Source organism: Capricornis sumatraensis, chromosome 1 (assembly GCF_032405125.1).
Source record: "Capricornis sumatraensis isolate serow.1 chromosome 1, serow.2, whole genome shotgun sequence".
Lineage (NCBI taxonomy): Eukaryota > Metazoa > Chordata > Mammalia > Artiodactyla > Bovidae > Capricornis > Capricornis sumatraensis.
In genome coordinates, this window is record NC_091069.1 from 261,373,155 (window position 1) to 261,387,775 (window position 14,621).

At 43.6% G+C, this 14,621-nt stretch overlaps 1 protein-coding gene across 2 annotated transcripts in view; it reads right to left on the reverse strand.

Moving 5' to 3' along the window:
• The window catches only part of SATB1 (SATB homeobox 1), a 75,233-nt gene that overhangs the window by 45,649 nt on the left and 14,963 nt on the right, over window positions 1-14,621 (reverse strand). For both annotated transcript variants that reach the window (XM_068973932.1, XM_068973941.1), the window contains exons 5-6: window positions 5,936-6,047; window positions 2,504-2,958 (exon numbers count right to left, since the gene is read on the reverse strand). In XM_068973932.1, coding sequence (XP_068830033.1) covers window positions 2,504-2,958; window positions 5,936-6,047 — 567 coding nt within the window. The remainder of the gene's footprint in view (window positions 1-2,503; window positions 2,959-5,935; window positions 6,048-14,621) is intronic.

Sequence of the window (14,621 nt, forward strand, 5' to 3'; positions counted from 1 at the left end):
GCGTCTTCATCCCATCACGTCACAGAACTCTGCATCTGCATGTGCTCATTTTACATTAATTCTTTTTAAACCTGGAGCTGGAACTGCGCACTGTAAGGAGCGCACACAGACGTGTGCGTGGTTTACCTCTGCAGAGCCCCTGCTCTATACATATGCATTAGCATGCGTATTTTCGTCCTCCACACGCACGACATACACTCTCACGCTGCACCTGCTTTTATTGAAATGCATACACTTTGAAATAAACACTACACACACGCATACGAATGTATAATTATTAAAATAAATGCAGCTGCGTGTGTGCGCGTGCGTGAGCGTGGTGTTGCAGTATGACCACCAAAAAGACACGCATGCTTGCCTGCTCTAAAGCGAATTCCCCAAAAGTGGATCCTTAAATACACATTAAAAAATTACTCTCATTGAAATCAGACAGCTACAAACATGGCCAACCTCCATTTCGAAAAAGGAGTCCCAATTAGCAATATAAAGGTTTAAAACCAAACTCCTCTGTCACTGGGGGCTCCAGACAATTTTTCAGTAATGACTGTTTCTCAACTGGCTATTATTAATAAAGAGATGGATATCAAGCTGCACCCAGACTTCACTCCCCTCTCTCCCTCAAAAACATTAAGTCACTGTTTTCGATGCTAACCCCAGAAATAACTATCTTTTTGGAGAGACTGACAGGGTATAAAAAAGAGAGAACTCTGCCTTTTTCCCAGTATCAAATCCTACTGGTATCTATGGAATCTGTCCACGTGAAAACCCAAGCAGAACAAATGGTCACTCTCCAGGGTGATGCCTGCCTGGGATATGAGAGCCCCAAAGATGAAAAAAATGCCCCAGTGGGAGTGACCTAACCCTTCTCTCCTTTAGCTGGACACTCTTTACCATATAAAACATACTTTCCTCAGTCCTTTAAGAAATAACAATTTGCTCAACTTCCAAAATTCACTCACAGTAAATCTGTGAGTCGTCTGTGTCCATGTCAATGCTATCTTTGTGGGCATTCAATTCAGTTCAACAAGCATCTTATTGAACTTTTATGCAGAGACCTGCCTGCTTTTTTGCCCAGGACTGAGAACTGCGGGTAGTCAGCTGCTGTTTACAAAAGTACTGATGCTGCCAGAAACGGGAGCATCGAGAAGGCCGACTTGATTCTTCCGTCTGTTCACTTTATTTCTCTAAAATAACGACCCTGCAACTGAATAAGGGTGTCAGATTAAATGTACCAGCTAATAATGAATATACTTTTAAGTTAAAGATATAAAACTAGGCAAGTGCGTACAATTTTGCAACCTGAGAAAAAACTTTTGAACCATCCCCTTAAACACAGACAAGTGATGTACAAAAAAAAGTTAAAGAATCCCAAAACAAACACTCAGTTAAAGGTTCTGTAAGGCCTCCTAACTTTCAATCCAGCGAAGGCAAGCCAAAAATAAGTCACAGCTGGGATTCTCCTAGGTATGGAAACTCTGCCAGCAAGGAATTAATACTAGATATTTTTGTACCAGGATTTTATTCTTATAATCATGTAATAAAATAACCTAAATATGAAAGGAAAGTATGAGTCAGGCTTAAAAAGAAAAAACTGACAAGAGAAGTTAACAGTGGCAAAACAGGCAAGTTAAAGGACATCATGTCCTCACCGATAATCAGTTACACGCTCTTCTGGGTTATTTTTTTTTTGGGGGGGGGTGTCTGTGGGTGCCTGGGCCAGAAATAAACACCATATATATTGTACTAATTGACAAAAAAAAAAGGAAAAAAAAATCCTCTCATGCACTCTTTGTTTAGGGCTTTTCAACAGTGTTTATCTTAGGCCTTCCCCTGGGTCACCCTTCTCCAGGTCCTAAGTATCCTCCCTGCTGATAGTATCTTCACAGGAATTTGCCCAGGAGGACAAAGGCATGAACACTAGGGGTGTACGCAAAACTCAGTGAGAAGTCTCAAACAAGGCTTCCAAGGGCAAGCCTACCCACTCCAGCGCCTGTTTTAGAAACAGTTTTACTGAAACACCATACCCACATCCATGCATTTACTTCTATGGGTACTATGCCCTCAAAACCTAAAATGTTTACTGTATGTCACGTTACAGAAAAGGTCTGGCTGATCCCTGGTCTAGGAAAGGAAGCTAGTTGGCTAGAAGCCTGGAGTCCTACCAGTGGCCTTGGCCAAGTCCTGAAACCTCTCTCCCTCAGCTACGAACACTCTCGGTTTCCATTAGGTAAAAGCATAGGTAACGGCAGCTTGAAATATTTTTGACATTTGCTCTTTCAAGGCCCCTGATTCAGGATCCATCTGTACACAGCCTTCTCTTGGTAGCAGAGGTTTCTGCGGAGGAGAGAAGCGCTTAAACGTAGGCACCCCCAGGAACAGATCATATGGAGAGCAGGAGACGATGTTAACACTGTACACAGCACAAGAATAAAGGTTAGCACAGCCAAGGTGGAAGAGGAAGAGCGAGACAGAGAAGAACCATGTTCAAATGAACAGGACTGACCTGAGTTCTGTTAAAAGCCACACGTGCAAATACTGCCTGGGAGATTCCTGCCCGTTTCAGTTCATCACGTACCCACTGGTAGATTTCGGAAGACACCTCTGTGTTGGTGGAAACCTGCTGCTCCAAAGGTTTGTTCATAGACCTGCTGACGGGGGGAGGGTGGTTCAAGTACTGTTGGTTTAAGGACTGCTGGGCTAGAAGTCTGTTCACGGCGTACTGCTGGTTCAGCAGCTGGGCCATCACCAGCTGCTGGTTGACCAGCTGAGGGCTGATGGGCGTCGACACCAGCCCAGGGTGCAGGTTGGGCAGCGGCGTCCGCACAGAGGGCTGGCTGCCGTGGGACAGCTGGGCCGGCGAGGGGGGCTGCTCCGCCGTGCTCCCCGGGGCGGGCTGCTGGCCGAAGCTGACGTGGTTGGCACCCTGCTGGGACAGCTCCGACAGACTATCCATTTCCACTGCAGCGGGCGAGAGAGAGGGAAAACCACGTTAGCCAACGATGCCCCGCGCCGCTGAGGAGCTCCGAGCTTTCCCTAAGGACAGAGAGGCACGGGGCACTGAAGGTCCAATGGACCAGGACATCTCAGGACAGAACCAACCGGCTGTGAGGTTTCCTTTCTTTCCTGCACCCGGCCACCGACTCTGAAAGGGGGAAACCACTTTCTAATGCTGTGATGTGGTTTAGATTTAAGGCCCAAAATCAATTATTTTCACATTCTACGTGACTAGTTTTGGGGTCAAATTATTATTCACTATTACTTCTGAGCCCACGAAAGCTTATAAAAGTAACATTTATTTTGAAAACAGCTTCTAGGGAAATTCCTGCGAGTCTAGTAGTTAGGGATTGGTCCTGTCACTGCCGAGGGCCTGGGTTCAATCCCTGGTCGGGGAACTAAGATCCCACAAGCCAGGTGGTACAGATGCCCACCAAAAAAAAATTCTAGAAAAACCCTAGTTGCTCAGTGGTGACTAGAAAGAGTGAAGCTAAGAAAACATATGCAGTTGTAGAAAAAAAGAAATATCCATAGAGCGACCCCATGGACTGTAGCCCGCCTGGCTCCTCTGCCTATGGCATTTTCCAAGCAAGAACACTGGAGTGATTTGCCATTTCCTCCCCCAGGGGACCTTTCTGACCCAGGGATCAAGCCTCAGCCTCTTGTGTCTCCTGCATCGGCAGGTGGATTCTTTACCACTACCTGGGAAGCCCTATATATGTGTATTTACAATGAAAAAATACTTGGAGATACATAGATTAGACTCCCTGGCGGCTCAGCTGGTAAAGAATCCACCTGCAATGTGGATTCTACCCCTGGGTTCTACCCCAGGGCTGGGAAAATGCCTTGGAGGAGGGAAAGGTTACCCACCCCAGTATCCTGGCCTGGAGAATTCCATGGACTGTACAGTCCATGGGGTTGCAAAGAATCAGACACGACTGAGTGACTTTCACTTCACTTCATACATACAAAAACTGTTACCACTCCAAGAAAAAGGTTTGAAAGAAAAATGATCTAAATATTACTTATGTTCAATTTTAAACCAGTTGTGAGTTTAAAAAAGTAATCGATATAATCAATAAAAGGTCATAATGATAAGTAATGATAACTGAGTTCAGACTGAACCCTGGGCTGACTATTTTACACGTCCTGTTTCACTGAACTATAGCTCTCAAGTTAGGTGGCACGGAGAGCCGCAACCACTACTTAGAATGAAGCAACCGATTTATCATACTGCAAGCCAGTACACCCAGAGTTGCTAAAATCCAAATGCTTCCTGAAGAAGCTATGGCCATCACCAGATGCTAATGACAATCTTTCAAGGGAGAGGCGGGGAGTCATCCCGGTACAAGGTGATGTCACCGTTTTGCAATTTATTACCACCCGCCCGGGATGAATGTTTCTCCCCTGGCTAGACACCTCATGTGGGCTGGCTGAGCGTGAGCAGTAAGCGAGTCAAATGCTTTGTGGCTACAAGGAAGAGACAGCTTTGATGCTCTCGAACTGAGAGCTGACGATGGTAGGTACGCGAGTCCTAAATAGCACACCATGGGGATCCCCTGGGGCCCAGTGGTTAAGACTCCATACTTTCTCAGCTGGGGGTCTAGGTTCGATCCCCAAGCCGTGTGGTGCAGCCAATAAATAAATAGTATACCATGCCTCCCATGTGTGGACTCTGGGTTGATTTTCATCATCATTTCTCTTTTTACTAAATATTCCGGCTTTATATTTAGAGGAACTTATCATATAGCTATAATCACTGATGTATGCAAAATATAACTAAGAACGGGGAAAGAAACTTCCATCTCTACCACTGCTATCAGCCCAAGTGGGCCATTCATAGGGAATAGTAATTCAAGCAATTATTCCCAAAAATGATGTATTGTCTTCATTACAGCTCTAAGCTATAAAAGGCAAAGAATCTGTTTTGGTAGATGGATGATTTTGCTTCAAATATTAAAAGCTAAAACAGGCTCAAAATTCAGGTTCTCCTGCCTCTTAAAATCTTAAAGAGAAGTTATTATTGCTGTTTTATTAAATCAATGCAATGGAAGTAAACAGAGATAGACTGAAAGCATGATGTAACGCTATGCATATTAAACATCCCATTCCTGTATTATTTTAAAACATTTATTTGGAAGGGACATGTATGTGAAAGAAAACGTTAATAGAAATTAAAGCATTAACCTTAATCACAGGGTTTGCTTCTACAAACACTAACAGACTCAACAGGGGGAAAAAACGTCACAATCTGAACCCTCAGGTACAACACACAACTCTTATCTGTCGCTTCACACTGCAGATAATTGTAATGTGTTCCCTGAGTAACAAATATTGACCTAAAGTTACACGTTAAGATAGCAGGCCTAGCGTGTAGCGTCGAGGAACGATGCAATGGTTCTTGGGTGATGGACGGTCCAGAAAGCAGCAGACCCACCCAAGACCCCATCCAGCGGGCTGGAGACAACAGCTCCAATCACTGCCCGATCTCCACTGCGGAGACTATAAATACAGTTTAACGTCTTTAAACATTGGGTGTAAAATCAGGCACTTTCCCTTCTTCTCCAACAAAACCAAGAAAAACAAACAAACAAAAAAAACCCATAAAAGCATGACTTATCTCTGGGAACCCACAGCCACTGCTCACTACTTCAGGCCTGGTTAGGCCTTCACTGAGATGTTAAAAAAAATGACAGCTCACCCACCCTCGCCTCCACCTCCTGCATGTCTGACAACCAAGTCAGTTGGGCTGATTTAAACACAAACATTTATTGAATTTAATTATCTCATTATACTCAGACCCACTCCCCACCCTCCAAGAAACAGTCTGAATCGATCTCTAATTGGGCAATCATAAGGCCTGGCTACACACGTGACTTGGAGAAACACCCACACGACACGCGGCGGCGCGGGGCCACCGTTGCGACGGCACTCTGCTTACCCATCATATCTTTCGTCTTCTTGAAATGCTTGTACCACCTTCCAAACTCTTGGCATTTCGCTGCTGAGACGTTTGCATAGTAAGTGCTGTTCACGATGGAGGAGATCATGCTCTGTGTGGAGAGGGGAGAGCAGCTGTGATACACAGTCGCACGAGGCAGAGCACGGTCATGATGTCAATTGTGCAAACTCGTTCTTGTTGTTTTTAAATCCACGGAGGACCGATACGTTTTTGCTTCACACTTTAGCCCAAAGCTGCGACTTCTTCAAAGTCATTAAGCAGATCATCAAACGCTTATTTCAGTAGAAAGCTGCAGCCCACTGAGACTGCTATAAAGCGATCACACCCACAGACTTTGCTCCAGCATGTATGGGAAACGTCATCTATTCCTGGGCTGACAACTGTCCACCCATCCCAATAAATCCAAATACTTGGAGATGACTTTCTGATCGCAGTTCATAAATAAATGCCACTTTGTGGTCTGGTACCTAAATCTCCATCCTTGCAAGTCCTAGGATGGCCCAGGGACCAGCATCATCTGGAAACTTAACTAGCAATGCAGAAGGTTGGGCCCTAAGCTAGGCCAGGGCAATCAGCATCTACATCTTAATCAGATCCCCAGGAGGGTTGCATGCCCATTAAAGTTTGGGAAACGCCCCTTACACTGTTTACTCACAGTATTTGGGTTTCAATCGAAGGTAAATTAACACTGTTCCACGGCTGACTGACCACATTTAAGAAGAAACAAACTATTCACAAAGATCTTCTATCAGAAGAAAAAAAAGCATGCTGCCATCTTATTGCTAGCTTCATATAAAGTTTGGGTTTTGAATTTCAAACTAAGTGTAACATTTTAAAATCTATGCATTTCACGGTGGATTGTTTCTTGAGGACACCACAAACAAAGAAAACAGCCTATTCCGTCACTTCTCTTCATCCTGCATCTAACGAAAACCTTGGAAAACAGAATCACCAGTTTAACATAGAAAAATGAAGAAAGACGATGATTTTGACGTATGACTGGGTATGTTTTTCTCTTTTTTCTTTTTTAACTCATTTTCAACATGGAAAAGTATTTTCTTCCCTGCCAGTTTTGGTCCTGGTCATTTCAGTGACTTGACCTACAACACTCATATTCTCTAGTAGTGGCTAAATTAATTTCTCCATTGAGTTGTAGGAATAATTCGACTCTGCAGGACCAATCTGTTCTATGTGGAGAAACATGAAAACTTACCTTTCAGACTTCAGTTGGTCCATGACAAACAATTTACAGAAGGCAATTGTTTGGGAAGTGAGACACAACCAGAAAAGCCAGTTTGGGAACAAAAGTATCTTTTACACCATTTTCTTCTTTAAGCTACTTCCAATGTAGAGCCCTTTAGGTTATCACTGATTCTCCTGACACCTCTCATCAGCGCTAATTTCCTAACATGCACACATTCTCGTAGCACGTAAACCTAGGGGATCTTTGAAGCACTTCCAGTGAAGGATAAGCTGGAGTTACATTATCGATGTAAAACACGGCTATTCTAAGAGCCACAATGACATTTTTTTTGACACTTTCTACTTGATAGTCATTTTCACATTTTATTTCTCTAAAAAGACATTCTTAATGTGCTCGTGATACTCTGCCATTAATTCAGACTAGGAGTGTCCCTCCGTCCAGGGTACAAAAAGATACTTAGCAAGGTTGCCAAAACCAGAGCCAGGAATCTGCCTGATCCAGTTAACAATCCATCAGCTTCAATCACACTTACTCTATTGTTAATGATGGATCAATAAAGTCAACGGTAATAAAACTACGGAGATGGCTGATGGACCGCAGTGATTCTGCAAACGGGCGAGAGCCCATGTGCTTCTACTTTGGTCCAATTTTTTAAAAACTATTACTCTTCAATTTAGACATGCTGGGAGATTCTTAAATGTTAAGGTAATAGTACATGCAAATTTTGCATGTAGCTTATTCTTAATTTTTAGAAAGGTATGAAATACTGAAATTTTGCTGAGGTTTCTGACAAACAAGTCCCGGCTACTCGATTTTGTTGATAGTTCTGTGTGTGAGATTTGCTCTGGGCTGCACACCTACTATCTGACTGGCTGGTACTAGAGACAAGAAGTGTTTGTTAAGACACAGCCTTTGCCACAAGAAGTTTACCCTCAGTTAGGAAGAGACATGTACACAGATCATTTCAATTTAATGTGACTCAGTAGACCCACAGAGGATAATATATGAGGGGGGGTGGTGCGGAGAAAAATATATAATGTGTGGGGAAAAAGAAAAAAACAATCTGAAATATTCTCATAAAAGTGGAGCCCATATGTAACAGAACTATGGAGCTCATTATTATCCATATGTGGAGAATAATATCCATATGTGCACGGTCATCAAAGCTTCCCCCTGCCCCCGTTTAACCCTAAATTGGTATGCGCTGTCCTTAAGTGACTTTCTGGATGCTTTCTACTCCGTCAAGTGATGCGTGCTCAGGGAAACTCTGATTAATGTAAATATTAGCCTAAGCGAGACATAAATCAAAAGGCTAATCCACAGGTTATGAAGCAGGCCAGAGCAACTTTCTAGATTCTCTTTCTGTGCTTTTAGGGGGCTGGGAAATAGCCTGTAATTCAGGTAACTTGGGATCACCTCTATTTTTATTGGAACAATATGCAATGATCTGTACAACTAGATGCAGTCAGCCACTACATGAGACTTTTTTTTTTCCTTGCGGTAAAGTCTCTATTGAAGGCTTAGGCATGGCATCTGACTAGGTCTATGAGTTCCAAGGTAGGGAAGAGAGACCTCAGAAAATTGCAAGGCACGTGGTATTTGAAAGATCACATTTAGCTGTATATTTCAAATTTGGACATAAACACCTATTGCTTTGATAATACAAAGAACAGAGTCAAGATGATAATATTTTCCTGTGGGGTGAGGCGGGAAAGAGGGCAGGCAGACAAAGAGCCACGTTTCTAAGGAGAGAGGCTTGGGTTGCTTCTGTCATTCACAAGGAGACCCTGATGCAGAAAGATCACTAACTGAAAAGATGGCTCACTGACTTGTGAGTCCATTCAGGTCTGGGGCTCTGTATTTCTCTCCAGCCCAAACGCCTGGCACGAATTACATACACACGACATGTTCAGCTGGTAAAGAATCCGCCTGCAATGCAGGAGACCTGGGTTCCATCCCTGGGTCGAGAAGATCCCCTGGAGAAGGGAAAGGCTCCCCACTGCAGGATTCTGGCCTGGAGAATCCCATGCACTGTATAGTCCGTGGGGTCACAAAGAGTCAGACACGACTGAGCGACTTTCACTTTGCACATGTTCGTTTGATGAAGCAGAATCAACTAAACCCACTTGCAAGTCCAAAGTGTGCTGAATTAGTCAACGACTAGGACCATCCCCCATGCTTAATGGGAATGACAGCAGAAACCGCCTCATGGGGCTGTTCTGAGAACCCGTTAATTCATTCTGCAAACAACTATGGAACCCCTACTATGTGTCTGCCCCTGGACTAGTTCGCTGGAAAAAGAGCTTGAAGAGGTGTTTGGACAGACAATAAATAACATGATGAGTGTGGCGCGATCAGCACAGAGCCTGTAACGCACCGAGCACAGGGTCAGGAGAAGTTAGTCACTGTGACGCCCCTCCGCTTCCCTTCACACTGGCTTTCATTACAGGATCACATTTCAGATCAGTCCAGAGACTATGCTTTAAATAACTCAAGTCTTAGATACAATTTTCAAACGAAGCATTTTTAAGTCAGAGAAATTTTCTTATGAAGAACACACAAGATACAAATTAATGATCCAATGACCAGTCGGATCAAAGGGTAACCAGAGAAAACCTCAGTGGAAAGGGGCATTTCCGTTGGAATGGTTTCAATACTCCAATCTGGTGGTACCTTCTGAAGCTGGCCTGCAGGTACCATGTGGCAGACAACACCAGAAAGACACACAGCGCTCCTCTGACATGTCGGCTCCGTGCCCTCTCCCATCTAGCTACCACGGCTCAGCTAGGGGCCAACTTCAGTGGGAAGTTCTGAAAGGCCCTTCCTGACAGCCCAAGCGTGCCTTTCTTGGGCACCGTGCTGGTCTTGTCAAGCCGTTTCTCTTCTCTAGGCAGTGGGCCTCTGGGCTTACCTCCGTATAGCCTGGACCCATCACAGGGCCGGGCATATCCATGGGGGTCAATAAAGGGTCACTGACATGGGTCATCTCTGCAGGCTACCAGAAAGCCATCCTGTTTTCTTAAAGGTCAAAGGTTATGGCAGCTTCATTATCAGAGGAATCTTTTCAATCCATCACTTCTGGTTATCCAGCTCCCACCCAGAGCTCTTGGAACTGTTGGCTCTTGAATTTGCAAGAGATCCTGCCCCAGGCTTTTGAAGCTACATCCACACAGATGTCTCGGAAGTCACAGAGCTTCGGGGCTTGCCTTCTCCCAAATCGCCTCTACCGATCAATAGGAGAGACGGCCCTCTCCGTCTCTTTCACAAAGATCTGTATCTGACTTGCCTGGCAAGTCCCATTTGGTGGCCAGCCTGCATAAAGCATCCATGTTCAGAGACGAAAATAACCAGGCTGATCAAACTCCTTTGGTTTAAATCCCAAGTTCAAACGCTACACAGACCCAGAAGAGGCTCCGGCTTCCAGTGTCAGGAAATACAGTTTGGGAGTCGGCAGAAATTGGCTGTGGGTCTCCTAACCCCAGTGTGACACAATATTCTCATCCTAGGAGCCAAGTTGTAAGCTTTTCTAAGATCCACAAAGCACATGTCTGCACTCCATGAGGAGCTCCGGCTCTTTCTGAGAGTCTGCTCGAGTTCCGATCTGAAAGAATGCCATCTTCACAGAAACCCGGGTTCTCTAGAATGATACCATCTGCCACAGGCTGAGCTTCCTTTTCAGCCAAATACATTATTTATAACCTTTCTAATTGTGAAAAGGTAAGGGTGGAATTTTTCTACCGCCTGGCTTCGATATGGTTAGAACATTCTGAACCTTTGCTCTCAAAGACTGCCGGTCTCTGAATTTGAAAAACAAAAAGCAACCCCCAAACCCACAAGGAATTGGTGGAGGTCACACACATTTCAAAAATATTCTATCCTTTCAACGCCCTGCTAGATAGGACATACACTGGGGGTATGCATTTATAACACATTTAGAAACCAAAAGAAGATAAGCTTTTTCTCCTTGGTCATCTGATAGCCAAGGGAAGAGGTTTGAGAAGAGGTGAGACCTCCTGGAATAAAAGAAAAAAAAGGTTCACCAACGGGGGAAAGACAGTGATCTGATTACCCTTAAAATTGCTTTGTTGTGCCTTTAACAACAACAAAAAAACCCAGCCCCAAACAATGCTAATCAGGTTATTCAATCATTTAAACCAGAACTGTTCATGCTTTTCTGCCAAATCAACCAACCACAGCAAAATCTGTTATCTGTGATTGCTCAGCTTCCAGTCAAAGAAACACTTAACCCCCACTATACCAAAAGTTTTCCAAAATACCATGCTCATTGGAAAGAAAATGTCCTGACAGAGCTAAAGGGTAACTGGAGGGCTGGACCCTAAACCTGCATATTAGAATATAACCAACTCCAGTCTTTACTGGGAGCCAGCAGCTCCCTAGCATTCATGTGAGCTGCAGCCAGGCTTCCCCTGCACAATTTTTTTTTTTTTTTTTTTTAAACAGGATGGTGATATCATGATCAAAACTTACTAAAGACTTGAGGATGGTGTAACCAAGGTGGGAGGAGGGAGCCAGAGCCTCTCCAAAATGGTAGGTCCCCACATTAAAGCTTCCAGGCTCCATCAGCAGAGAGGGCAAAAGCTACAACATCTTATTTACACAATTATCTAAATACGATTAAACAGCTGATGGACAAATATTAAACTGGAAAATGTATAGTCATTTCAGCTTAATGTAATCCTCTTTCTGTAAACACCCAAGATGATTTTTTTCAACCAGAACAGTCCTGACATCTCATAAGCCTAAGGGTGAATAGCAAGAGATTGTTTTTGATAGTTATAAATATTCAAAAGACATGCAGACCATCTGCTTTCATAATACAGGTAAAGCAAGACTGAAATGGGGACTGCTGTATAAAAATGATTCTTTTAACAAAGTCTTCCTCTCCTCGAAAACTATAAAGACAGATGTCAAAAACTGTTTACACAGAGCAATCAGGAGCGTGCAAAATGTAATATTCCTTTTACACTCAGTGCTTGCTAAAGAGATTTTTTTTTCCCCTTTTTCTTCCCATCTGTGTGTTGCAACACATTTCTACAAGTTAAAAACATTTTTTTTCAAACAGAGATCTCATGAATACCCAAAAACATGCTATCTGGTTTCTGAATGCTAATTAATTTCAACTAAGGAATCTGAATATCTTCTTCTGTAGAAAGGAATGTATGTTTTGAATCGCAATACTCTAGAGACAGCAAGGGAACTCATCTTGCACAGGTTTAATTCCGTAAGGCGATTGTTCCTGGTTCTTACCTTGTCGGTTAATATATACCTAGCCCATCCATGTCTTAAATGAAAGTACATCACTGCTAATGTCTCTGGCATAAAGTCTAAAATAATTGTTTTCTGAAATAAACGTCTGTGCGTGTAAAATGCATATGCAGAAACCTTTAACCTCTCAGGTGACGCAGAGCAAGGCTTTAGGAAGCTCCGCAGTTCATTTTCAGGCCTGGAACACTAATCTTGACAGCAACCTTTTTATGTATTGTATTAATGGCACAGAGACATTAAGCACCTTTCTATAATTTTCAATAAAATGAGCATTTACTGAACAATCTGTCAAACTGCTGGCTCTCTCTCCCCTTACATTTTTATTTCTTGAGAAGTGTGTAACGTCACAAGCCCCGATGGCCCTCCGCTTTCTCCAGGTCCTGTCTGCCTGCGGCCTGAATTTTCACAGGTTTTTCGAGGCATGTGGGAAACTTAAAAAGGTCAAACTTGAACTTCAGATCAAATGACATCAACTCCATACTCAGACACTGTTTTCACAGGGATTCTGTCAGCGGGGTTCTCTTTTCATCCCACAGGACATCAAATACTACGAACAAGTTCTAAAAGGCATCGCAGGAGGCAGGGCCGTGGGGTCAATCCGCTGAAAACGCTCAGGTAGCCCCGTCTGCTGCTGGGGGAGGAGAAGGCGAGGTCTGGCCTGGGCTGCAGTTCACGGGGAAGCAAACGGCAGGGTTTCTAAGAGTCCAGTTTGGTTTGTGACGTCAGCTGATGTTCCCCCAAATCCTTCCCTCTGGATCCTCTTCTGCTTTCTAAGCTATGCTCTTAGGAGACACAACTGGGGTATGGCCGGCATCCCCATTTGCGCAGAAGAGGCTGCTGCTGCTGCGGAGTCGCTTCAGTCGTGTCCGACCCTGCGCGACCCCATAGACGGCAGCCCACCAGGCTCCTCCGTCCCTGGGATTCTGCGGGCAAGAACACTGGAGTGGGCTGCCAAGTCCTTCTCCAGAGAAGAGACTAATCACTTCTAAATCTGACTTAAACTCCAGGTGTCAGTGACGGCTCTTGCCGTCTCGACCAATCCTGGTGCCTGGAAGCGGCCCCTTCCCACAAAGCCAAAGGCAGAAACTGGGTCCAAAGCCCCAGAGGAATACAAAAGAAAGTATCGCGAGAACGCGCGCAACTCTGTCTCCGGCCGCTCGCTGCAGTTCCTAAAGACGAAAACGTCATCGTTTCAAAGCATGGAAACCTTACTTAATGATTTAAATGGGCAATTCATAATTTTTAAAGGAAATGCTGGTTCACAGTTCATATGACTTTTCTACATAATTAATTTTACATAAGGCCCAGATGATATCTTTTGACCAAATTCTCCATGCTTTTTGTGTAAGTATCCATCTAGATCTTTCTTACTGTGCTCAAACCTTCTTACTCAAATGAATTGAATATGTTGGCAAAGAGCTTAGATTAGAAAATACTTGTTAAAAAGTGTATTATTACAAAAGGGCTTGTAGTACTTCAAATTAATTGCACAGAGAGGCTGAGGTTTGTCCATCTGCAGGATGAAGGGAAGTGGACTGGATAATCCGCAAGGTCCCTTCTCACAGCCTGGAGACTCCAGGAGACCTCTATGTATTCCCAGACGCAGGTCTTACAGGGTCTCCTCCAGCGACTGGAGACGATGCAGTTGTAACACGCATCATCCATTCACTATGCGGACATGCACAGGTACAGCTTTATTTCTGAGAAACGTTGAAGTCCCTTGGGATCTTGCTTAATAATGTGATTATTAAAAATATACTATTATTAAACACTATGCTACTCCAAATAGAATTTTCCCAAGTTTTTCATTAGATAAATCTAAATCTAACGAGTCTTATTTGATTTTACAGTCAAAATTATTTCCCAAGATTCTAACTCTTGAGCACCTGGGATGCTCGCTTCTTCTTTCTCTGATGGCCCTTATGTGGTTAAATATCCCATTCTCTGTGATGAGCAAAATTTCTTGAATCTGTACTTAGAAATAGACACCCAATTTGTATTAAATTCCAGAGGTCCTAAATACAGCATTCTGAAAAACTTTAAGCCCCAGAGTGAAAACAAGAACTAAACTAGCTTGTGCAATCCATTTTTCCAAAGTAAATACTAGAATGAAGTTCTGCAACACTTTACAGATTTTTATATTTCTTGCTTCATTGTATGAATGCTATTAGCTTT